This window comes from Takifugu flavidus, chromosome 10 (assembly GCF_003711565.1).
Source record: "Takifugu flavidus isolate HTHZ2018 chromosome 10, ASM371156v2, whole genome shotgun sequence".
NCBI lineage: Eukaryota > Metazoa > Chordata > Actinopteri > Tetraodontiformes > Tetraodontidae > Takifugu > Takifugu flavidus.
In genome coordinates this window covers 12,995,660-13,021,313 of record NC_079529.1, presented here as the reverse complement: position 1 = coordinate 13,021,313, position 25,654 = coordinate 12,995,660, and the positions used below count along the sequence as shown (strand labels likewise).

The 25,654-nt window shown below is 44.8% G+C and overlaps 1 protein-coding gene across 1 annotated transcript in view; it reads left to right on the top strand.

The window, feature by feature from the left end:
* The window catches only part of LOC130532881 (thrombospondin type-1 domain-containing protein 7A), a 28,587-nt gene extending 3,358 nt beyond the window's left edge, over positions 1-25,229 (top strand). The window contains exons 4-31 of the mRNA XM_057045800.1: positions 6,989-7,820; positions 9,408-9,656; positions 10,112-10,302; positions 10,962-11,030; positions 11,888-12,043; positions 12,307-12,510; positions 12,752-12,946; positions 14,216-14,441; positions 14,613-14,725; positions 15,218-15,353; positions 15,852-15,955; positions 16,087-16,281; positions 16,383-16,649; positions 17,305-17,483; positions 18,002-18,007; positions 18,084-18,217; positions 18,480-18,633; positions 19,406-19,547; positions 20,594-20,709; positions 21,013-21,130; positions 21,343-21,488; positions 21,586-21,760; positions 22,305-22,478; positions 22,574-22,666; positions 23,038-23,120; positions 23,236-23,449; positions 23,619-23,706; positions 24,432-25,229. Coding sequence (XP_056901780.1) covers positions 6,989-7,820; positions 9,408-9,656; positions 10,112-10,302; positions 10,962-11,030; positions 11,888-12,043; positions 12,307-12,510; positions 12,752-12,946; positions 14,216-14,441; positions 14,613-14,725; positions 15,218-15,353; positions 15,852-15,955; positions 16,087-16,281; positions 16,383-16,649; positions 17,305-17,483; positions 18,002-18,007; positions 18,084-18,217; positions 18,480-18,633; positions 19,406-19,547; positions 20,594-20,709; positions 21,013-21,130; positions 21,343-21,488; positions 21,586-21,760; positions 22,305-22,478; positions 22,574-22,666; positions 23,038-23,120; positions 23,236-23,449; positions 23,619-23,706; positions 24,432-24,528 — 4,856 coding nt within the window. The 3' untranslated portion in view covers positions 24,529-25,229. The remainder of the gene's footprint in view (positions 1-6,988; positions 7,821-9,407; positions 9,657-10,111; positions 10,303-10,961; positions 11,031-11,887; positions 12,044-12,306; positions 12,511-12,751; positions 12,947-14,215; positions 14,442-14,612; positions 14,726-15,217; positions 15,354-15,851; positions 15,956-16,086; positions 16,282-16,382; positions 16,650-17,304; positions 17,484-18,001; positions 18,008-18,083; positions 18,218-18,479; positions 18,634-19,405; positions 19,548-20,593; positions 20,710-21,012; positions 21,131-21,342; positions 21,489-21,585; positions 21,761-22,304; positions 22,479-22,573; positions 22,667-23,037; positions 23,121-23,235; positions 23,450-23,618; positions 23,707-24,431) is intronic.
* Positions 25,230-25,654: the final 425 nt, after the last annotated feature.

Genomic DNA, 25,654 nt, shown 5'->3' with positions numbered 1-25,654 from the left:
TACAAGAGCAGAGACTTAAGAAGCCAGGAAAGAAAGCCCAGTGAAGGGTCTTCAGGAAACAGCCAGAGCCTGAAACACGGAGGGTTTGATCCAGCCTACATTTGCCCGACTGCTTCCGAGTGATTATGTCTCTCTGTCATGCAACAGCATAATTCTGCTACAGTATTTATGCTCTGCAACAGTTGAGCTCGAGATGTTGTTCTTTGAAATACAACTCATTTAAAATCAGATAGAAGAATTTAGCTCTGGTGACTAATGGAATTATGTTAAACAATTTCTAGATCTTTATATGTTTGCATGTAATTTACATTTTGGGCTAAATTTACAATGGTAGCATTAAAAAAACCTGCATTTTTCATGTATCAAATCTAAACTAGAGGAGAATTTTTTGTGGTAAACAGTGTTTTCCTCCTGAGTCTAGCTGAAATACAGCCTTTAGTCCAAAATATGGTTCTTCAGAGCAACTCTACCCACCTGAAGGTTATTTTTGACCTTTCAACACTCAAAAAAATTGATTTCAGTCCTTTATTGAGAACATCTTACCATTTTCTTTTGTTTGCTGGTTTGGTGATATCTATTTCAACCCTAACCCTAAATCCACCAGAGCGACCTGACCTCTGTGGGAGAGGCAGGTGGTCAAACTACTTTATCTTAATGCCATCAGGCCGTCGTGTGTAGCAACACTTGTCAAGACTAAGCATCAAGCAAAATCCTTCTCTGCCTCCTCGGTCGTTAACCCTGCATGGGTGTCTGTGGAGGGAGGAAAGCACACGTGCTTGGTGGTCATTGGCTGTGTCTGTCTCTCTTCCTTGTCCTGTGCTGGGTTCTTTGCTGAATTGTCCCCTTGGGATAAATAAACCATAAACTATAAGTTACTCCATCGGCTACAATCAACCCTGAGTAAGCTGACAGCAGCCTAATGAAAATCCTTACAGGAAGATTTCTGTATTATTATTGTTGTTATTGTGTCCTTATTACACATCTAGAGGATTTACCTGCTCTGACGTGTACGTTAAGATATCTGTTTGGGATCTAATCATAAAGATCAGCAACCTATCTGGAAAGACGAAGAACCTAAAAGAGGAAATGAGCACCTCGGCTCCACTTTCTGGCTGGTCCACTATTACTGATGCATGGTATGGTCTTATTCAGGGTTTCAGGTGGTCTACCTCTTCTATTCCGACTCTTTGCTCTGTTTCACCTTCACACAGGAACCCTTTTCTGTAGTGAGGAGTGAGCCTTCTTACCTCATTAATAATCATCCAGCATATACAGTATTTGCATATTAAAATATGGGGAAAAAATGCACAGTAACATGCAGTAGATGCTCATCCTTTAGTGTTTTAGACTGCTCTAAATTCTAGAAATAAAAGAATTACAAGTGCTTTTACAGCCACTAATAATTTCAAGCAACCTCATGGTGTAAAATCTTTGAATTCCTGATTCACTCCATGATGAACACATCACATCATCACATCTGACACTGCAAAAATCCACACTGTCAACATGAGCTTCAATTCAGAACAATTTAGGAGATAATAATAATAATAATAATTTCAGTCTCGTTTGTCATCTCAATCTGATGGCCATTTGTCAGATCTGAACATCATTAAATCCAGACCTATAATCTCTCCAGGTTTCCAGATTATCTAGCATTCAGATTAGGGAGGAGTCCCCTCTGTCCTTTGATTTGGCCAATCCATTTACTCCAACGTTCTCACCTCGCCAGGTGAGGTCACGCTCCACAGCCTGTGCCTGTCTGCTGTCACTTCTTACAATCATTAGGGTCCCACACTTCAGTTTTAACCTCACCTGAGCAGCAGAAAGAAGTAAATCGTCTAAAACACTGAAGGTGTCTGGCTCATTTCTGTTGCCAACAGATTATAGGTCAGAGAAAAGCAAAATTAAAAAGGATGGAAGTCAGAGATAATCCCACATTGGTCACTAGATAGATTAATAGCTCCTCCTAATAGCCTTAATACCTCCATGTTAATACCTGCAAATCTGTATGATTCCATGTGTCATGCGGTTGTCATAAACTGCAGGATAAACACAGTGGTGCAAACGTTCCAACGTTCTCCTCTGTTGCAAAAGTTCAAAGCAAGGCCTTTAAAAAAACATTAAACTTGCAGGAAAGTCGTTGTTGAACTCCTTCAGCCACAGATACCGTTAGAATGTGAATTTTAATAAAGACAGTTTCCTCCTGAGTTTTGCAGGACAGTTTGTTTAATTCCCTTTTTCCTCCTTTTAACCACAGTTTGGGTGTAAATCCTTTTTTCACTGACCATCACGACACTCAGCTGGAGTCTCCAGCAGAAGCAACAGGCTTTGATTGTTTTTAAAGTACCGTACAAATAATAAGTACAGTGGTAAATAATTCAATATCAATGCAGGCGAAAATATACATTGAGTCCACAGGAAACCATGGCCTTGCAGTTAGCTTTAAAAGCATCATTTCAATGCATTATTTTTGACCTAGACTGATCCGGTTTGTAGCTTTTGAGATAATATCCTGCTGACTGAATATCTCCTCTGAAACTCCTCGATCCATCCGGTGGCAAAACATAAGAGTTTGTTTAATCTAAATGGCAGGGCTTACACTAAAACCAGGCTATTACTGATATAGGAGGAATGGCAGATTTAGAGATTATACTTCATTCAAAAAACTTTATTTAGAGTGACATAAGAGGATTTCTCTGGTGTTATTGTGATGTATTGAAACAGTGCATGATGCACAGCGTTTTCTGCCTTTCCACTGTCCCAAGAGAGACGGATATCAAACAAGCTGTTAGAAAACACAGACAGCATCTACAAAAGTGTCTTCTTTTTTGACTGCCTGAGAGTCACAAATGTATAAGGCCCGTTGGGGCAGCATAGTGGTTAGCACGGTGGGTTCGATCCCCAGCTACAACAGGCCTGGCTTTGGCCAGTTAGTGTGCTCTTCGTGTCTGGGTCAGGTTAGGTTGATCCACATTGGTGGTCTGTCCAAGGCTGCAGCGGCTCAGGTCTGACCTTCCATCTGGCCGTCTTTTACAGCTCTAATAAATATTGGCTTCATTTGCAATTAGGTCGTGAAACACCACCATATATGCCATTTTGCATTTTGCATTTTTCCATCATTGCTTCTGTTTATGACAATGAATGCAGTAATGCTATTGGCCTCATGAAGTGGGGGCTAATTACAAGTGACAATTTGATGGATTAGTAAGAACAGCTGATGGGCTCAGGCTGAGAGGACTGACCATCCTGCATATGAATAGCCCACTAAGTTAATAAGGCTTGTTTACCTTGCGTTTACCCAGTTTTTTGGTCTTACTGGGGTCACATTCATCGTATCTAATATTAAAATCATTTTTTCTTTAGCCTGTAGATATACACTGATTCCATCATATTCAGCATTCAGGTATATAAATATCAGTTTACTCCTTTATTGTCATTAGTGTGACTATTTGTCCTTGGTCAGAGGTGCACAACGTCATTTGGCAGCAATAATGATGCTACTTAAAGTTATTTCAGGATTATCGTGTTGGTGCCGATCAGGAAGTCACTGTAATCTAACAGTACAAGCGCAAGTCACAATTGTATAATTGTACAATTTGTAGATTGTACATTTGTACTTGATTTATTTTTTTTACAAGACCAATAGAAAGTAAAAGTAAGTGAACTTTTTAGAATGTCATGGTGTCCAGCATAAATTTGTCATAAACTGTGATCTGACCATTATCCAAGTCAGGAATATTGACACTTGTAATGGGAATAAAATAACAACACAAAAATCTGATCATTGAGAATTCAGATCTGTGATATGTTTGTCAACAACTATTTAAAACCTCATGGTGGGAAAGGGTCATTAATTACCTCAAACAGCAAATTGGAACCAGATGTTACCACACCTGGAGTCTTATATGAGTTTGGAAGTGTGGACTAGCACCACTGTGACTGATAAAAACCACCGAAACTTTTTGAGTCTTGTGTGACCCATGCCTCGCCAAAAAGCGCTTTTCAGTTGTTCTACAATCAGGAACTGCTGATTGACAAGCTGGAAAGGGTCATAAAATTAATTCAAGGTCTTTAGAAATTTACCAGGCTACAATTACAAAAAAACAAAATGGCTTTTCCCAGTCAAAAGGCCCCTAAACAGAGACTTGTTAATGAGGTCAAGAAACCAGCCAATGGTCATTGAAAGTGGCCAACATCTGTCCTGTTGCTAAAATGTAGTTTTTAATTTTTTCTGCTAGTTGTGCCACTAAAGTAATGTTTTCTCTATGGTGGTTTTCTGGAGTTGATGGTTGTAATTGCTCCCTCTGACTCTCCCTTGTCTTCACGAAGGTCCAGTTGGAACCAAGTCCTTAATTTACTGATATTCTTTATCCTTCTCTAAGCCCCCTTTGAAGGGAACATGCTCCTGCTGGTGCTGTAGCTTCTGTCATGGTCTACATGAACTTAGTTGTTTAAATCTGTGTGCAAACATTCTGGATACTACTTAGAGAATCCAAGTTATTGATTTGCTACATGGTCCAGAACCAGACCTTGAAAAAACAAACCCTACAAACAGGAAGATAAAACTGGCTATTAAGTAAATAGATGATGAAAATGGATAAAAAGACAACCGAGATGGATTACAGGCACTACGGTTGATAACAGTAGAGCACACCACAGTATTGATGAGATGCAGGCCATGCAGTGACACGCCAGTGACACACTATAAAAATGGTTGTAAGGCGCAGGCAAGTGTGACAACATCCTTTTCTGACCTTCAGAATCAAGAGGCTTAAGCAATGGATCACTTAGTAGTAAAGGGGTGAAATGATTAACACACCTGAGTGAGTGTCAGAGCTTTAATGCGGAGGGAATATCCACAATCTCATTTAGTCAGAAGAACTTTATTTATAGGCCCACACATCATACACTGGCTTTCTCACCAGCAGTGATGGAATCCAGATTAAAGGAAGACCCCCCATCCCTATGAGCAGTTGTGGTAGTGTATCATCAGAAACAGTTTGATGGAGGCAGCAGAGCAAACGGATTCATCCCTGCATCAGCCCGGCCCGTCTTCACTGAATAGTCCATCCATGTGTGGCTGCATGTATCCATTTGTGTAGCTGTAAGTACAACAGGATTATCTAGAGTCACAGCTGTCAGCCTCTAAAGCTTGAGCTGCCCATCCCCCTCCACATATCCAAGTCATCCCACAACACACTCAGCAAATGTGAGCTGCAGACGTATGATCATGGCCAACATGGTGTCTGCACCCGTGACCTCTAACCTCTATCCCAGTAACACTGACATTTGAACATCCGGATTTCTTTTCTAAAAAAAGGCTCCAATACTGTGTAAAATGCTAATAAAAACAGGGAAAAGGTGTCCACTAGTCCATCTAAATCGTTGAATTCAGGTATTCCAACCACCTTCCTGGCTGTAAGTGTGTAACATCAAGCACCCAGGCATGAAGACTGTGTCTCCAAACATCTGTGAAAGAATGGGTTGCTCTCAGTTAGTCCCAGCGTGGTACCGGAACAGGACGCCACCTGTGTCCAAGTCCAGTCCTGAAACGTCCCCAGTCAACAGTTGCTGGAGTTTATGAACAAGATGTCTGCCTGGGCCTGACACTTTGTGTGTGTGTTCACTTTTCTGCATCTCCTCACTGGTCACGCTAGTACGCTAGTTAAGCTGAGACAGCAAAGATTACTCCCAGTTCTCCCATCCATCCATCATCTCACCAACGATTGGAAACATGGCATATCTCTATCCACCATTTTCCTACATGACGCCCCTGTAACACTGAAGCCTGGCTCAGTGAAGCCCTCTGTCTGTCTTAGTTCCACCTTCTCTGAGTGTAACGGAGTGTTCAGGGAACCCTAAGGAAGGTGGTGTCACCGATGTTTCATCGTTGGAGAGGTCCTGCAGCCCTCACCTGCAAAGCTTTTACATAAACTGTGGACCTTTATAGTCACCATGCGATTTGTCCTCATGTGTTCTGGTCAGTAGAGGTAGTGCAGGTTCCCTGCTCATCATTCTGGGGGATTTTAACAGAGCAAACCTCAACCAAGAACTCCCTAAATACAGGCAGCATTTCACACATCCCACCAGGGGTGGTGCTGTAGACCACTGCTACACTGTAAGAAGAGACACCTATCGCTCTGGCTCCCATGGAGCTTCGGACTCTGATCATTCTGTAGTTCATCTCATCCCAATTTACAGACAGACACTGAAATCAGCAACAATTGTGGAATAGGGGACAGCCCAGTCAAACAGGAGTTTAAGGCCTGCTTTGACTGCACCCATCATGCTGTTTTTGAAGCCTCAGCTACTGACCTGGATGAGCTCAGACACTGTACTATCATATATTACTTTTTGTGACAAACAACAATAAACTACGGCTCAATGAAGGAATCAGGTAGTTCCATCTGGATAAGCTGGACGCCTACAGGAGTGGGGACCAGGCCCTGTACAGGCAAGCCAGGACCAAAGGAATCAAACGTGGAGGCGACGTATTGGGTGGGAAAGACGACACAACAACACTCAGAAGGGATCCCAGCAGGAATGTCTGTACCTCCATGGAAAACATAGTGGCCAACCAGAGAAAGACAACCCATAGTTCCCCTACAGCTGTGTCACATCTGCACTAAATGTATCAGGTCAACAACCCCACAGGAAACAGAAGCAAGCGGGAAATGACCTTGCTGATATATAGAGGTGTATATGGAGAATATATAGATTGTTAAAGCCAATAAAAAAAAGACAAAAAAAGAAAGTCCTGATGGCTAGTCCTTGTATCGTTGGGTACTTTGACTTTGAGTGGCTATAATTCTCATACTTTTTTGTTGTAATTTATAATTTCCCTTGAAAACTTTGTTGTTGTCATCATGTAATGTTATTACATACATATCTAATTATATGTAGTGTCACAACACACCAGGTTGTCCATTTGTAGCTTCTGTCTGGTGGAACTCCCTTCGTAACTACAGATTGTTCTTTTTGTTTTCAGGCCCATGGGGAAGATGCATGGGGAGCAACTGTGGTCCAGGTGGCAGCCAAAGCCGTGTAGTCTGGTGTGCCCATGTGGAGGGCTGGACCACACTTTATACCAACTGTGAATCAAACCAGCGCCCTTCTAACGACAGAAACTGTTTTCGTGTGTGTGACTGGCACAGGGACCTTTATGAATGGAAACTAGGTGCTTGGAATGAGTGTATGCCAGTTTTAGCAAGGACCATTGAGGCCTTACAGCCTGCAAAATGCAGTGGGGGTGAGGAGGGCATTCAGGCTCGAGAGGTGCAATGTGTTCTCAAGTCAGATGATTCTCCAGCAGAGGATGTCATCTGTGAGTACTTTGAGCCGAAGCCTCGCTTGGAGCAGGCTTGTTGGATCCCGTGCCCCCAGGACTGCATAGCTTCGGACTATTCCCCATGGACCCCGTGCTCAAAAACATGCGGAACAGGCCTCAGAAACAGGGTCAGGAGCATCCTGGTTCCTCCACGTTTTGGAGGTACAGCATGTCCCAATCTAACTGAGATCCGCTCTTGTAAATTAGGGCCTTGCAGTGGTCCAGAAGGCATTTACAGTCTCAAGGTTGAGCCATGGAGCCTCTGTGCATTACCAAACACTCGACCTACTCGCCAAGTTAACGGCAGGAATAGTAAAGGCCAGGGTTTGAAGGGCAAAGGGGGAGTGACTGATCCAAAGACCAGGGACCTTACTGGGAATGAGCAACCCAGAAATCGCCTTAACAGGGAGAGCCCATTGTGGGACATCCAAGTCGGCTACCAGACTCGAAATTTAACCTGCTTACACAGAAATGGGAACTCTGTCAAACACAAGTAAGTCGTAATAATTCTATGGTAAATATGTTGTTGGATTGTATTTTATTGTTTGGTTTTCTAACCTGAAACATCCTCAGATTTGAAACAAAATATCCTGCCAAGATGAATTAACCATTCATTTTAATAATTTCTTTGTATCCAGTCTTTTATTCCTTCCAGAAGCATTGTGTTTGCTACACACTGACAAAACACCACATATTTGGATTGTACTGTGTGGGTGCCTCTAGGATGCTTCCAGGGGGACACAAACTGTTGTCCTCGTTGGGCTGGACCCACGTGAGGATTGTGTCAGGGAGGGCATCTGGACAGGCTGGAGTGTGAAGCAAAATGATGAGTCAGAAAATAAAAGTAAAGATGTGTTAGTGGTAATGCAGCACAAGTAGGATGTGAGTAAGAAGAAACAGAGAAATTCTGCAGTGAGCAGGATGAAGTGATGCAGCGTATCCCCAGAAGTGAGAGAAGTGATGGGTGGAGAGTTCAATGGACATGTTGGCAACAGGTGATGAGGAAGTGATGGACAGATTTGCTATCTCGGAAAGGATGCTGCACAAAAGAAATTTCAGTAGTGAATACTTCCTTCAGCAGAGGCAGGAGCACATAGGTGGACTACACCCTGTATAGCTGGTTTAATCTGAAGATCAGATAGATCAGGTCTATCTGATAGAAAAATGACCATAATTCTGTTGTTGTTCACTCTACCGCTGTACTGGTTAACACCATGTCGACTGTAGCTCTTTTTTTGTCATTGCGACCCTACTGGATATTAAGCACACTAGATATCCAGGTTTTGTCAGCGACGGCCGTCTTCGCAGCATTCACACTTAACGGCGCAGTTGTCGCCGAGCTTACGGCAGCCTCACCCCAAAATCGTGACTGGGCTAAAGTGTCATGGGGACACTGAAGAGGATCGGGAGTGGACAGTTGGTCCTGGAGACGTATGTGTCCAGGGAGGTGGCTGTAGAGCTAGGTTATTCATCAAGACCTTAGACTGTAAGAAGAATAAAGAGGAGAAATGTGATGGTGCCCATTTCGAAGCACAAGAGAGATGTGCACAGTTGTGGAAACTCCAGAGGAATTTAGTTGCTGAGTCAGGAAATGAAGTGAATTGTGAGGAGTCGTAGAGGCCAGACTGAGGGCAGCATGTGAGGAGCACCTCTGGTTTAACCATCTCCGCAACCTTCCTTGTGCATCCCTCCTTTCCCTTCCTGCCAGATTGCTTTAATTAATGATGTTCTCATTCCTAACATGATCTCATTGCGTCTCATTTGATCTTATTTATGAAAATAGAGATTTATTCATTTGGGTTTGCATTTTATTTATAAACCACTCCCCCGTGGGGCCTTCACAGCAAAGTTCAAATTTTCAAATACTTTTCTTTATTTTAGTCATGTTTCTATCTTCAGAAAAACGCAATATAGCGATTTATGTCTGTAATCAAGATTTGGAACAGAGACTCCCTCCAGTCATAAAACTACAAACACCGGGATAAATCCATCAGGATAACGGAACTCATTCTTCGTCTACTTCAGCCTCATTAATTATTTGTTTGTTCAATCCTGCACTCCTGTTGTTTTTCTGTTACAGTCTGTGCACGCTCACAGACCTGCCCACGACCGTCCGACCCTGCCTCCTCCCCAGAGACTGCCGGCTGAGTGAGTGGACTGAATGGAGCCTCTGCTCCAAAACCTGCACAGATTTCACGAATTCCAGAGGCAACCGCACCCGAAAGAGACAAGTGCTGCAGTTTTCTGTGGGTGAGGGGCTGGACTGCCCACACCTGGAGGAGACCGAGTCCTGTGAAGCTCTGGGGGAAAGCTACATACCCTGTGCCAAGTGAGGTTAAGAGAGCACAGCAGAGTACAGCAGAGCACCACACATTAATCAAAGTCATGGTAGCATTTTATGATACAGCCCCCTTAGCTACAGTAGAACGACAACCAACAATATGCTAAATGACAAGAATTCTCTATAGTCTAACAAATAAATATGATACATTGACTGATGTTTATATCCATTTTTACTCATATCAGCTGAATTTGAGTCTGTTGTTTATGCTGTCCTTACGTTTAGATAAAGACACTCCAAAATACTGGTTACATACGACTTTATCTTCTGCAGTTCTGGTTTATGAAAATGTTCTGGTTTATGTTGTTTTAGCAAAAAGCAGATTGGTTCTAATCATTTAATGAGCTAAATTTAACCACGGGATTGTCGTTTTGTTGTGATACTGCCACAAAAAACTTTCTCTGCATCTATTTTTATTATTTTCTTTCTCTTTTGACTTGTAGTTATAGCTGGAGAACCACAGAATGGAGTGAATGCAGCATTGACGCTTTGCTAAGACAACAGGACAACCGTCGTAGTAGCCGCAATCTGACGGGTCTTTGTGGGGGGGGCCTGCAAACACGAGATGTGTACTGTGTCAAGAATAATGCTGAGCTCTTGAAATACCTCAGTGAATTTAGAGAAAAAGACAAAGGTAAAATCCTTTTTAGATGACTTTCGAGTTGTTGATTTATAGAGTGGTAAGAAGACAAGAGATCAACATTGCTTTCATTTCCTGGTGTTTGCATCTGGATCTGATACACATGAGAAAATAGGATTTTCGCTTGAGTGCATGACTCACAGGTGTGTTTTGTTTCCAAGGTGTGTCCAATTGCATGAATTACATTTTAGATTCTTAAATATTGAAATAATAAGTACAGCTGCAGGCTCTTCCAGAACAGATACTGTATATTCTGTCTAAACAGGTCCAGAATTTGCATCTTCTAGATTTTATCTATTAAATAGAATCTCAGTCAGGTGTATAGCTCAGGTATCCAAATGTTCAGTTCCTTAAAAACCCCAGTGATGAAGAAAAGAAATACATTTATCATAGTTTTCTTGTGAGACATACTGCTGCTTTACGTTGATCTTCAAAGTTCCCTGTTGCTCCTCTCTGCACTTTAATGCTTGACTAGCTGGTAAAGAACCACCCTGCTGCTGGAAGTCCATTAGTCCTAGAGCCTGCTGCCTTCCCTGGTGTGTGTGTGTGTGTGTGTGTGTGTGTGTGTGTGTGTGTGTGTGTGTGTGTGTGTGTGTGTGGTGTGTGTGTGTGTGTGTGTGTGTGAAATAGTCACATCTCCCCTGTAATTGCAGTGGGTCAGTCCCAAAGACAGCAGAAGCCTAGTGCCCCCCCTCTCCTCTCCGTCACCTTTCAGATTACAGGTAGGTGCTAATAGCAACGCTGAACCTCCTCCAATGTGTTTACTTGTCTCGTAATCTTCACTCCCCTTCTCATCTCCTTCTCCCCTTTGACCCACTAATCATCCACTGCAACCCTGTTGTGAAACAGATAGAATATTTAAAAATCAAAAACTAAAGAGCATTTAATTCGAAAAATCTAGCAGAAATAAAACAGAACATGAAACGCCCTGCACAGGAGGCTAATCTGGATTTGCGATACCACATTTGAAACAGCCCTAAAGCACGTTGCTGCCCCCACCTTGCTTCACTGTGGCTCTGGTGTTCTTTGGGTGGCGTGTAACATTCAATTTTATGGTTTCGTCAGACCACGTCAGACTTTTTTGTTCATGGTTTTGGGAGACTTCACCGGCTTGGATGAAGGTTACCATGTTGTTGTTAAGGGGAGTGTCCACAATTTTCTAGTAGAGGCATTTAGAATCACCTCCTATGCGGAGCATCAGGGACTATAAGTTGGTCTTTTTGTGCATCATGGTTGATGGCAATTCCACGCATACAAAACACACCTGCTAGCAAACCCACCAAAACAACCTGGTTACTCAGGTTATCCATCAGTCCGTCTGTCAGTCTGTCCATCGGTGTCATGCTAACCACATTTAAAGCCATCCTGACCTGACAATGAAGATGCCAAATTTCAATTCATTGAGTAAATATGAGTCAAAGTCAGTGTCCAGGAACCATCGTCCTGTGTCATCGCCCCTCCTCAGTCTGTGCCAAGAGTTGTTGGAAAGCCCAACACAAGCAAATGTGATTTATCAATGATGTAACCAAAGCACGTTCTAAAATGCTGTCTCCTGTTTGTCTCTCTCACGTTTCCGCAGCCTCCCGTCCAGTGGAAAACAAGCTATGCCAAGGTCCCGTTCCTGAAATGTCCCAACTCTGCCAAATTCCCTGTCCCACTGAATGTGAGGTGTCTCAGTGGGGTGCCTGGGGGCCCTGCACCTTTGAGAACTGCGATGACCAGGCTGGAAACAAAGGTACAGAGACTCTTTTAAAGTTGAGAGGGAACGTGAGATGCATGAAAGTCAATTTGATGATATTTATTAAGCTATATGGATTAAATAAGTTGCTCTAGAAATGTCTCCACATCTTTTGCTACCAGCCCACCCCCAGTTTCCATAGCTGTAACTCAAGCTAGAGATCTTCCCACATCCCCGCCACTGCCACAAAAAGGTGTCTCAGTCTCAGGGTTGTGGAGCTGGGCATGTTGTAGCACCTCACTAACTATGTGTGACTGAAGGTTTAAAACTGCGGCGGCGGCGGATCATCAATAAGCCAACAGAGGGACCTGAAACTTGCCCCCACCTGGAAGAGGCGGTGCCATGTGAGGACCCCGCTTGTTACAGCTGGCAGCTGGTTAGACTGGATCCATGTGTTCCTCATGATGAGAAGACCTGCGGCCCTGGTACCAGATTCGCTCATGTCAAGTGTGTCAACAACAGTGGTGAGTCCAGTGTAATGAGCTTTTGCGCCTGAATTTGGGGATATGTGGCGGAGAAGAAGCAGTCAAGGCTCTCCACAGATGTTTATTTGGGTTGATGATGTTATTTCTTCAACTGGACCACTCAAGGACTTGCACAGAGTTAACAGATTTTAGTTTTCTACAGTAAAATGATCCAATTCTATTCTCATTGCACAGTTTATATACTCTATACTAAATGCTTGTTTGTTGTTTGTTGGTCAAGGAGAGGAGGTGGACGGGACCCTGTGCTCATCCTCCCCAGATCTTGGTCCTGTGCTTTGTGAGGTGCCTTGCTCACGGGACTGCGTCCTCAGCGATTGGACGTCGTGGTCTACGTGCTCTCAGACGTGCTCCAGCAAGACCACGGAGGGCAAGCAGATGAGGATGCGGTCGATTCTGGCCTATAACGCTGGGGAAGGTGCGCCCACTGTGCCTGTATCTCAACCGTGACATATAGTTGTTCTCTCCTCGAACAGTTTGTCCAAATGAGTTCTGTTTGTCCCAGATTTTTTTTAATCGTCTGTCTGACCATTTGTCCATTTTAAAAGTGTGTGTCCATCTTCCCCTCTGTCTTATCTGGGTGTGTTTCCCCAACAGTCACTGCAATGGTTGTGGCTTGGATCACAGTGATGGAGGGTAACGTTCTAGTTTACTGGTAGTTGTTTTGTGCTCTATGCTGGTGTATCTAACTGTAGTCTATTGCTAATGCTAGTAGTCTTTAAATCAAGCTTAGTTGTTCCAATCTTAGTTTTGGCCAGTTGTGTCCAGCTGGTTATTGTGGGTCTCCTCACGATTCTCTATGTGTGCTCATCTGTTTTATTAATGCGCCATATTTTTATTTACCAAAGGTCTTTCAAGGGTGCCAAAGTTTCCAGAACTTTTTGGTAAATCCATGACTTTAGACCAGAACTTTACTACCACTGTTTACGTTGGTCAGTTTTATAGTGTTTATTGGTTAACCTGTTAACCTGTTAACATGTGAATGTGAAGAATGTTTATCATCTTGAAACCACAGCGCCATTGTTTTGTCATTGTGAGCTTAAAAACACCACACAGGACATTTAACTCCATCTCACAACAATATGCTCAATAATCATATTGTTCACCTATAGTGTTCACTTTAACCCAATTAGCACTATTGGGAATCTTTTTAAAAGTACCTCCGCTTTGAACACATTTGTCTTTTAACATCTCTATCTGAGATGATTTCTGCACAATACAGTTGTGCATTTCTTACAAATCCATTAAAGTCATATCCATCCATTTTGCTGCCATACACCAATGTGCTGGCTCTTCCTGTGTGTTCCTTCACCCCTCCCTCATGTCTTCTGCCTCATTGGTCCCCTTTCCTTCCCACTTCTCATCCCCAGACCTTGTTATGTGCAGCATATACTGGCTTTTCTTCTCATGCCTTTGCCCCTTTTGTTAAAGATAGTGACGTAGTTCCAAATAGTTCTAACTGTATGTTCATTAGTTCCTAACACTGGAACTTTGTTTCTGATATTCAGTCCTTTGTAGTAGTTGTAGTTGGCTGTTGTCTCACAGGCTCAATAATGGGTGATTTAATATTAATGTCTATGTACAATTGGCGCACACACATATATGATGCATCATTTTATGGGATAAAGAGATAAAGAGACATGTTTGCTTCTGTTTTCTGATCTCATTTCTATGTTGGCATCCTCAGGTGGAACTCAGTGTCCGAACAGCAGTGCCTTGCAGGAGGTGCGGAACTGTAATGAACATGCCTGTGCAGTTTACCACTGGCAGGCTGGCCCTTGGGGCCTCTGTGCTGAAGACACGTCGTCCTCGTCCCGCAACGCCACCAGAGTGCAGGATCCCTGTTTAAGGGGACTGCAGACACGCAAGGTCGTCTGTGTTCGAGTTGGTGTCGGTCAGGTGCCACCAAAGAAGTAAGATGTTTTCATCTCTCCGTCATTCTATGTGTCCGTCCATCTCTCTGTATATCTATATGAGTGTGTGTGTGTGTGTGTGTGTGTGTGTGTGTGTGTGTGGTGTGTGTGTGTGTGTGTGTGTGTGTGTGTGGTGTGTGTGTGTGTGTGTGTGTGTGTGTGTGTGCCCAGGTGTCCTGAAGGCTCTCGGCCCAATTCAACGAGACGGTGTCAACTCTGTAAGAAGGACTGTATTGTGACCCCGTTCAGTGACTGGAGCCCGTGTCCTGTTACATGTGATGCAGGTAGAGCTTCTGTGGCCCGTCTGTGGCTGTGAATCATTTATTATTCGCCACACAAGCAGAGTTTTGTTTTCCTCTTGTAAAAACAGACTTTTTCACCCAAGGTCGCCCTTTTCAGCCACTGAGTGGAGGCAAACTCATTAAAATGATTAAAAAACCCAAATCCTTGCATAATACTTTGGTCTTGCATCTATGTTTGTAATCCAGTTTAATGGCACCCTGCGCTCCTTGTGAAGACACTCATGGGTGCAGGACTATCCAGAGGCTCATTTTGTGTTAATCACCTCTTTGAGCCCATCAACACATGCAAATTTAACCCGTCTATTAGGGTTTTATTCTTATATCCACCTATATGTAGGTGGATTGCCAGTAGCATTAGCCAGGTCTGCTCTTTAAAAAGAAGTGACAGAACAACCTAAATCATCACATATGTATACCTGCATTACCTCTGGGGTGGATTGTTCTCATCTTCCCTCTTTATCTGACGCCGTTCAGCTGGAAATGTGGTGAAGTTGAAGCAGGCGCGGAAGCGTCTCATCATCCAGCGACCAGCGAAGGGAGGACGAGAGTGTCCGAAAATCCTGGAAGAGCAAAGAGATTGTGAGCTGCCCAAAACCTGCCCAGGATTCAGGTGAAGCTTCCATCCAGCAATGCTTGAATTAGAAATGAACGGGATTGGCCAGGACTTGAGAAAACATGCTCATAGTAGAAGGGAAATTGTGGAAGAAGTTCAGGAGTTACCAAATATTATGACTTGCAAAGTATAGACAGGTGTTTTGACCCTGGAGGGAATGTTGGGAAATTTATTGAGCTTCAAAAAAATGAATGATCAATTGTTTCAGTTATCATTATTTTGGAGAATTAAAGTGTCAAGCGTTAACTTTTTGCTTTAATCATAAGGTACATTGACAAATGTAAATATTTATAGCATTAAAAAATAAGGCTAAAAAATCAATGTGCAGAACATTATTGTTGTAAAAGACCTTTGAGCATCGATCTCGGCCTAGAACCTGTTTCGTGATACCTTCTCATACTGCTGCCCTACAGTCATATCTCAGGAAAGAGAATAATGTTGCGGCTGACTGTCGTTTCAAATTCTCAGACAGGAAAAAAGTGTGTTTTGTTGCAGGTGGAAAACATTTAAATGGTCCAAGTGTCACCTGGCCCCGTGGTTGCTCAGGCAGAACAGCTCTGGGGCACAGGAGACGTGTGGGACAGGACTTCAGACAAGAGGTGAGGAAACTCACCTCTTCACCCATTTCATCACTTGGGTTTCTTTCTTTTTCTTCCTCTTTTAACGTCCCATTTTTCAGTTGACGGTCCTGTTGTGAAGCCTCTTTGCTTCTGTCCTTTAATCCTTCCAGCTCTGTCCTGCCTCCAGCTCAATGGGACGCAGGCTGATGTGGCGGAGTGTCTGGAATTCACCAAGGCCGTGCCCAGCATCACACAGCCGTGTCAGCTGCCCTGCCAGGATGACTGCCAGCTCACCAACTGGTCCAAGTTCTCCTCCTGTACAGTCGACTGTGTGGGGGTCCGCATCAGGAAGAGGGCATTGATAGGTGGGAACGGGACAGTTTGGTTGCAGTCTTATAGTAGTGATGCTGTTGGTAGAGCTGGTGTATCAGTTCCTCTGCTTATTTTGTCACTCTTTGCTTCTCAGGGAGGAGCAAGAAGAAAGACAAGTGCAAGAACACCCAGATGTATCCGCTGAGCGAGACCCAGTACTGTCCCTGTAACAAGTACAACGCCTGGCCAGTGGGCAACTGGTCTGACTGCATCCTGCCTGAGAGAGGCAGCGTGGACGATGTCTTGGGATTGAAAGTTCCAGGAGACATCAAGCACTGTGGGCAGGGCTACCGCTATCAGGCTATGGCCTGCTATGACCAGGACAACAGGCTGGTGGAAACAGCACGTTGCAACAGTCATGGTCAGCACATCAGCTCACATTTACACATCCATTCATTCGGTTCAGCGGCATCAGTAGCTATGCATCATTTCAGGGTGCTGTAAATAAGCCAACGCCTGAAATGCTTAGAGCAAGCATTGAAAATAATGGCAGCTGGAAGAACCCCTGAGCAGAACCTAGCTGTTATGGGGTCAGCAGGGTAGACAGAGAGGCCAATGCACAATGCAAAGGGGGAGAAGAAGAGAAAATAATGGGAAGAAGACACAAACTCAGAGATAGAGAGAGGGTTTAGTGTCACCAGAGCTGCCTCTAACAAAGGAAGTCTAAGGAATAACCTAAGAACAGAGGTGGCTCACAAGCTAGTTCCACAGAAGGGTCTGATAGCTGGAGGGGCTCCTTCTAGCTGTCATAAGTCAGATGTTTTTAAACCCTTCATTCATGACGTCTACGTTTATTCATACATTCATTCATACGTTCACATATCCCGATGTATGTGTTTCACATGTCCAGTTTTACCAAGCATCAGGCCTTTCTTCAATTTAGCTGGAAACTGGGGAATTCCTTTAGCAATTAGTACATTTGTATCTATTCAGCAATGTTTATGTGTATTTAATGGAACAAAAGGCCAAAATGAATGTGAATTCTCTGAAATCTTTGTTTCTGGTGCATGTTCCAGGCTACATCGAGGAGGCCTGCAGCATCCCCTGTCCCTCAGACTGTAAACTGAGCGAATGGTCCAACTGGTCACGCTGCAGCAAGTCCTGCGGCAGTGGGGTCAAAGTTCGCTCCAAATGGCTCAGAGAAAAACGTTATAATGGCGGTCGCCCATGTCCGAAACTAGACCAGATTAACCAGGTACTAAAAAAAAATGATATGATGATCCTTTGATTTACAGGAGGCAGCAAGTCACCAATGAAATGAGGCTGAAAAGTTAGTTCAGAGTATGTTCTTAACAGAAACAGGGTCAGAAACCTGAACGTTGCATTGTTTAGTTCTAATTCTTCAGAGAAAAGGAGTCTGAAATGAGACTAAACTGGAAGGTTCACAGCAGCACCAGATGGTCCATTTGGATCCTTATGGATCAGAGCAACTCCAATGCTTCTATATTTGTGTTACCAAATGCACGAAGGAGTCAGTGGACTAGATTAAAAAATAATCTCTGTGCAGTTTCAGCTCTGGAGAGAGAAAAAATAATTTATTATTAAAGACTGAAGTGAACGAGCGGTTGGACGAGATCCACCAAAATAATGACCTTCGTGTGCCAGTAACCTCACGTTGTTGAATATTAGCAGATTAAAGTTGCGGTCACTGACTCTCTCTCTCTCTCTGCTCATTAATCCCTCTGTGTTTCTTGCTTCTCATGGATGCTACAGGCTCAGGTAAGACCTGCATCTGATGTTGTGTCCCTGTATGTTGGAGAGATTTGAGATGTGTTGAAGGATTCCGTCTGTCCAGCTGTACGAGGTGGTGCCGTGCCAGAGCGACTGTAATCAGTACGTGTGGGTGGCCGAACCCTGGAGTTTGTGGAAGGTCAGCGATATGGACCTAAAGCAGAACTGTGGTGAAGGCGTTCAGACGAGGAAAGTCAGGTACGTTCGTGAATGAGATGTCCTAGGAACACGCTTGTGATGTAACCCAGTCACCTCTCTGCTCTTTAAAGCTGAGAAAACCTTTAGATTTCACCCTGGGTACAAGTTCTAATTTTGAGATGTGAAAGTGTAGGTTAATATATTCAACTTTATTCTTTTGTCCGTAAAAACGTACTCACCCTGTGAGAACCGTACAGGTTCTCAAGCACTTGAAAGTCTCGTTCCAACTCCTGTATTCAGTGTTTCATAACAAATCCCAAAGGTGCATGCTCAACACTGTAGATGGGCCCTCCGAGGCTGTGGAGAACTACCTCTGTGACCCAGAGCAGATGCCTCTGGGGACCCGCCAGAGCCGGCTGCCCTGTCCTGATGACTGCGTGCTGGGGGACTGGGGCCCCTGGAGCCACTGCAGCTTGGTGAGGTTTTAAGCCAGATCAAAAATCAGCTCAGCTGCTTGGTTTAGAACGTATACACCAACATGAGATTACTGCTAATCCCACCCTGATGCCTTTAGCCTGGCAGAAATATTCCCTCTCAAACGACAAGGAACTCCAACGACTCCAAACCTCAGAAACGTCATTTGTGATGTATTTAACATACATAATCCCAGTGGTTTATGATGGGAAATACAGGATAGGCATTTTATGAAATGTGCAAGCATCCATCTGTACATTAACAGTAGCGAACCTTTCAAAGTGTCATCATTAAAATGATTTGGGTTGTGTTTTCACCTGCAGTTAAAATGCAGCCCCAGTAATTTCACACTAAAGCTGGAGGGGCCTCTGGCCTGGTTTCTGACCCACTGTCAAGGACTTTAATCTTGCAGGATGACAGTGATTCAAAGGATTAATCTAATATTCATATTCATATCATAATGAAAAGTACAAATGTGGCATCATTTATTACACAACCGCGGTCCTGCAGCTGACTTTAGTTACAGTCACATTCAGTGAATTCGCACAAAATAATAAATGCAAGGAGAAAAACTTGACAGGTGATGTCTGAGATACAGCAGCTAAGCTACACCCTCATTTGACTGGTGCTGCCTACAGGACAAAAGTGTCTCCAGCAAACAGAGACATGATTATGGTCAACAGTAAATTCAGACTCCAACATGTCCAACATTCACCTGAGATAAATAAATATCTGCTCTGTTTTCACTGCTAAATGAAGGGTTTCTGTTTCCAGCCTTGTACCAGAGCCAATAATCGAGTACGGACCAGGTCCGTCCTCCGCCCCCCCGCCGTGGGGCGGAAATGTCCAGACTCATTCGAAAAAGAACCCTGCAGCCTGCATCTCAACTGTTTCAACTACTTCTACAACGTTACAGGTAAAGGAAGCTGCGTTCTATGCTGTCTTTATATTACTATTATTTATAATTACTACATATTCTATATAATATCATGATATTATAATTATCATTGCATTAAGTGGTCACGAGGTTCCAGGTGTGAATGGGGAGCACAGTGGCTCCAGTTCCCTCAAACTGGCCACTGGGTATTCATTCAAGGTGGCACCTTGTGGCAAAGATCTCTGAGGATCTCTGAGGAGAAGCCTGAACCTGAGCTACAACACGGTGGCCAAGATCATACAGGCCAGGTTCCACCCAGACCAGAACTAAGAAGTCGAGTCAACATGTTCTCAGATGCATGAGCGCTACCAGTGCTGCAGCAGAGGGTGGAGGCCCTGGGCAGGGCAGGAGGTCAGCCTGCCCGAGCTCCCTCCCTCCATCCACACACTGCACCATATCAGAAAACCCAAAAACCACAGGGATTCCTGGAACTCTGGACCCGGTCCACTCTGGACCAGGTTAAACCTGTTTGGCTCAGATGGTGTCCAGCGCGGGTGGTTTCATCCTGAGGAGACAACTGTCTGTTGGTGGTGTAGCATCATGGTCTGGTGGCAGTTTTCCAACGCTGTGACGACCCCAAACTCACCTCCACCAGCAGCAGTTTGGAACAGCTGCAACATTTGTACAGTTTTGGACATAAAAGGAAGATTAGATATTGATCTCTAATTAACCACCTGGGTCTCTCAGGACTGTGGGACAAAACTGATGCTCATCGAACTAAATGAGAGAGATGATAGTGTATTTAGCACTTTTACGGGGACAAACTGTCCCTAAAATACAGCTCCAAGGATCCTTAAGGCACAGTGACAATCTGGCAGTTCAAGGTGAAGCACCTCCAGGGATGAACATGAGTGAACCGGGGATACGGTGATTCTGTTCCTGTACTGACAAACAGCTGCTTTTAGGGCCACATTTACCAAAGTTCAGGCTAAAAGCATCAAAGCAGCTCTGAGTGTAGTTCAGCTCCACCATAGTTGGCTAGTAGGCTATATCTGAATCACAGTAAAAATGCTCTTTCTCCCCAGAGTGGAGCACATGTCAACTGAGTCCCAAGGCCATGTGTGGGGAGGGTGTCAAGACCCGGATGCTGGACTGTGTTCGCAGTGATGGCAAATCAGTGGACCTGAAATTCTGCCAGAAGGTCAGACGTGCAAAAGGTCTCAACGCGACCTCGTTGTTTGAATTATTCTATTCTTTTATAAACCCGTTGTAATATTTAGTGGCAGCTCAAAAATAGGTAGAGACTATTAAAGGCTTAACGTTCCCAAAGTCCCTGTAACTACGACTACAGGCTGTGGCAAAGCTGCCCTGTTTAGTCGCCCCACCCATGATCTGGTCACCACGGCTCATCTGATGCTGCCCAACACAGTGGGGGGGTCAGAACAAAGGCTTCTGGGAACTAGAATTCCAATCTGAGCCACAATCAGACCCTCCTGTGTTGCAGCTTGATCTGGAGGTGAACTGGCAGCTGAACCTGTCCTGTGTCCTTGAGTGTCCAGTCAACTGTCAGCTGTCAGAGTGGTCGGACTGGTCCACGTGTTCACAGACTTGTGGACTGAAAGGTAAGAGGGATATCACAGTCTGACTTCATGGTTGAACACTCAAACTGTCCAGAACTGATCGTAAAGTTAAATGTTGGTTAACCGTGTTGGTTAAAAGTTCCTGGTATCAGAATCTTCCTCCTCCGTAACCCAACCAGCACTGAAGCACCTGAGGTCAGAACGCCCATGAGGTCAGGTTAATGTTGAAACCATAGGAAATGTGTTTTCTGAAGGTAAGATGTTGCGGCAGCGGTCGGTGGTCCAGGCGTCTCGGGGTGATGGTCGGCCCTGTCCCTCTCAGATGAAGCAGTGGAAGCCGTGTCCTGTCCAGCCCTGCTACCAGTGGAAGTACAGTTCTTGGTCCGAGTGTCAAGTGGAAGTGCGTCAATAAGGACATTAATGAGATCACAGCCTCAGTTAGATACGGATTATTGTGTTGGGTGACGTACGTCTTCCTCTCACTCCTGTGGTGTCAGAACCTGGCCTGTGGACACGGTACTCGCTACAGGAACCTGTCCTGCGTAGTGTCAGACGGCTCCTTCAATGATGAACTAAGTCTGGTGGACGAGGAGCTCTGTGAAGGTCTGGAGCAAACTGGTGATGGAAACAAGCCAGTCAGACTGAAGGAGGCCTGCATGCTGCCCTGCCCAGGTATTAAAGGATGGATGGATGGATGGATGGATGGATGGATGGATGATGGATGGATGGATGGATGGATGGATGGATGGATGGATGGATGGATGGTGGATGGATGGATGGATGGATGGATGGATGGATGGATGGATGGATGGATGGATGGATGGATGGATGGATGGTTGGTTGGTTGTTGGTTGGTTGGTTGGTTGGTTGGTTGGTTGGTTGGTTGGATGGATGGATGGATGGATGGATGGACTCTTCCTCAGGAGAACATTAGATCTTCTGGTTGCTGCCAGGCCGTCTGTCTCTTTGTCTCACCAGTTGCCTGTCCCAGTAACACACACACACACGCAGATACACACACACACAGACACACCCCCTCTGTTGTTATATGTTTTCATCATGTGAAATACACGTGCACATCCCTGTCTCTACGTGCACACTCTTGTCTCTGACCTGCTCTTGTGCCGGTTCACTGAAGCGCTTCTTTAAGGTTTTGGATCCTGACGTGTGTTTGTGTTGTTGTTGTTTGTGTTATTTTGATTTTCCCTCCCGGTAGGTGAATGTTACCTGATGGAATGGTCAGACTGGAGCTCGTGCGCGAGCGTCTGTGTCAAGGGCGCCGCGTTAGACTACGCTTCCCTGCAGGTCCGGTCACGAGCCGTTCTGGCCCAGGAGCCTGAGAACCTGCAGCTGTGTCCCGACCAACAGTGGGAGTCCAGGTCCTGCTCAGGTCCGGGTTCCCCAGTCCAACTTCATGACCAGTCAGCTCTTTGCTGCCCAAACAGGCACCTTAACTCACATCAAACCCTAAATCCACTTTTTCAGAGGGGAAATGCTTCGATTACAAATGGGTGAGGGACCTTAACTCCAGCAGCTCTTCAGCGTGGTGTCAGCGCTCCGATGGAGTCAAGGTCACAGGTCAGGACACCTGCTCATGATGCCCACACGAGCGTAAACACACACCATTACTGTAAATATGACACACAGGAAGGGTCACCAAGGTCACAATATTATCAACTGAATGGAATCTGAGACGTCTCACCCATCTGTTGGTGAGGAGCTAAAATCCATGATGAGAGGATCAAATGAGAACAATAATAACTCATAAATAAATGAGATTAAATGTATAGAAAATGTCAGAAATGTTTGGGGGGGTTTTTTCTTGCAGTTTTTCCTCAAATGTTGGCGCTGAGTTGGTTTGTTCTAATCAACACTGCTGACACTGAAGCGTATCGTGTTGCCTGTAAAAAAGTAAAGCTGAATGTGGTTCTTTTGTCTTCCACCTGGAGGAGGCTGTCCTGAAATGTCCCCTCCTGTGGACGGCGGCTCCTGTGTCCCTCCGTGCCTGACCCCCAAGTCTTTCTGTGGTGAGGTGAGGCAAGCTCCAATCATCGTAGCGGCTGGACAACAATGACAAATGTCGACGTTCTAATAAATCCAGAAGACAAAGGCCAATAATAGCAGCGGCTCTGTGCTGCCCCCTGCAGGATGGGATATGCACATGCGGGCCAGGCTTCACGGAGGTGTTCCTGCACACCGGCCAGCTGAACCAGTGTGCCCCCATCCCCATTCTGGAGATCCCCACATGGGAAGACAAGAAAGGTGATGTGAAGACCATTCGTGCGATCGACACCCCCTCACCCACCCCCGCCCTGCCTGGACTACCAGGAAGGACCTGGTACCTGCAGCCGTATGGACCAGGTCAGAACCCACAACATGTAAAATCCAAGTTATTATTCTTTTGTCACGACTCTAACCAGCTGCAGTTGTTGTTGTTGTTGATGATGATGATGATGATGATGATGATGATGATGATGATGATGATGATGATGACGTTGTCGCCCCGGTAACGCCTCGTCCTTCTCTACAGATGGGAAGCTGAAGATTTGGGTGTATGGAGTTGCAATTGGAGCCTTCGTGCTTTTCATCTTCATCGTGTCCATGATCTACCTGGCCTGGTGAGTGAGAACGCTCATCATCACCATCCTCATCCTCCTCATCATCATTCCACCCCTCCCCCCTCTGCAGAGTCCTCCCCACCCTTATGTTTTCTCTTCTTCTTCTCCTTCTCTGTTGACTTCCGTCCGCCTCCTCTCTGGGGCGCAGCAGCTACTGTGCCACAGTGCATCAGACCTTTAGGGCCCAGGAGGCCAGCAGCAGCAACGGTGCTGTGGTGTGGGCGGACCAGAGCGCTCCTGAGGTGACTTACACCTGTCCTGATTGCCAAGAGCTGGCTCAGACCAGCGGCAGCGGCTGAGGCAGATGTCAGAGCTCACTCCATCTCTCTGGAGTCCACCATCTGTCCATCTCCTCTGTCTGTCTCACATGTCCTGCCTGCCTCCAGGTGAGGACAGTTCATCCAGGAGCTCTTGCTAGTCGACCTTGTAGAGGTTGTAGGTCGCAGAGATCAAGGGGGCGGTCCCGCCTGCTGGTGGTAGCCACTCCTCCCATTTGTCATTAACTCCACCTTCTCTCCCATTTGTCTAGTTTCGCTCCCGTCTGGCGTTCCTTTCCGCAGGTGTCGCTCAGCTCTCAGGTATCACCTTCCCTTCAAAAAGCTCCTCTTTGAAGCTCCAAGGAAGCAGTGGTCACCTCCGGGCTTTATAGCCTGTAGAGCTGGAAACACCCACGGATGTTGCTGCTGTGCACCATCTGACTGACTGTGATCTGTCTGTCTTCACAGCAAACAGCCGCAGTCGCCTGAGCGACAGAGACAGAGACAGCCCAACAACCAGCTGAAGCCTCTGTCGCTCGCCTATGACGGGGACACAGACATGTAGCCCAACAGCAGCCTTTGTTGGGGAGATCCGGGCCCTGAGGCGCCACCACCACCGCCGCCACCACCACTTCACCGCCAGTCTGGCTTCTACCTGACACGCACTGACTCAGAACCATGCCGGGGGTCGAACCCACAACCTTCTTGCCGGGGGACAATAGTCGTAGCTCCTGTGTGCTGATGAACAGAAGCTTCGGCCATTTCAGGGTTCCTCTGGTGAAACCTCGGACCTCAACTCTTCAAGGATCAAGGATGTTTCTGTTGCCAAACTTCAGGGGAAATCTCCATGAAGAGGATTATCCTCCTTTCTCTCAATCCCAGCTGGGTTTGAAGCCAAATCTCTTTTATGCAAAGTTGAGTCCTTTGTTTTTGTACATTATTGGACGCTCGCGCTTTATGTGTTGGATCGATAAACCCGTGTCTTCATGTTGATGGAGAACTACTGGAAGCTGCTGCCTGCCTGCCCGTCCATCTCACCGCGTCTTAGCTTCAGTATTGCACTATATTAGCGCAGCATTTTGACTTCTACCTTCTGCTGCCATTAAAAACAGACTGAATGTTCCATAGTTTAAAGCCGAATCTGCAGTAAAGACTATCGATCGATTATGTGTTTGTGATTAGGAACCCTGAAGGCCGATCAGAAAGTTTTTGTTCTAAAATCAGGATTGTTTCGCATCTGATCTTGACCAGGAATTAAAATAAAAATTTAAAAATCAGTAAATGAATCTTGTTGTCAGGCAGCTCTCATTTCTGCTGTAATGAAGACGTGGAAATACGACAGAATATTAACAAAAATGTCTTTAGAACATCCGTTACAGTCAGAAACACAGAGATTTACTCACTTTATGTTTCAGCTTGTTTTGCTAAATGGATGCTAAATCTTAAAATATCCTCAAATAAATTCTGTCAACACTCTATATACTGTATATATATATATATATATATATATATATATATATATATATGTATATATATATATATGTATATATATATATATATACATACAGTATATATACAGTGAGAGATGCTTCAATTCGGAGGTTTTGTTCCATTTTTTAAATTTGTGTGTTGTTTTGTATCAAACCAAAATGTTTACTTTCTATATGAAATGTGGTTGTTTAAACTGCAGC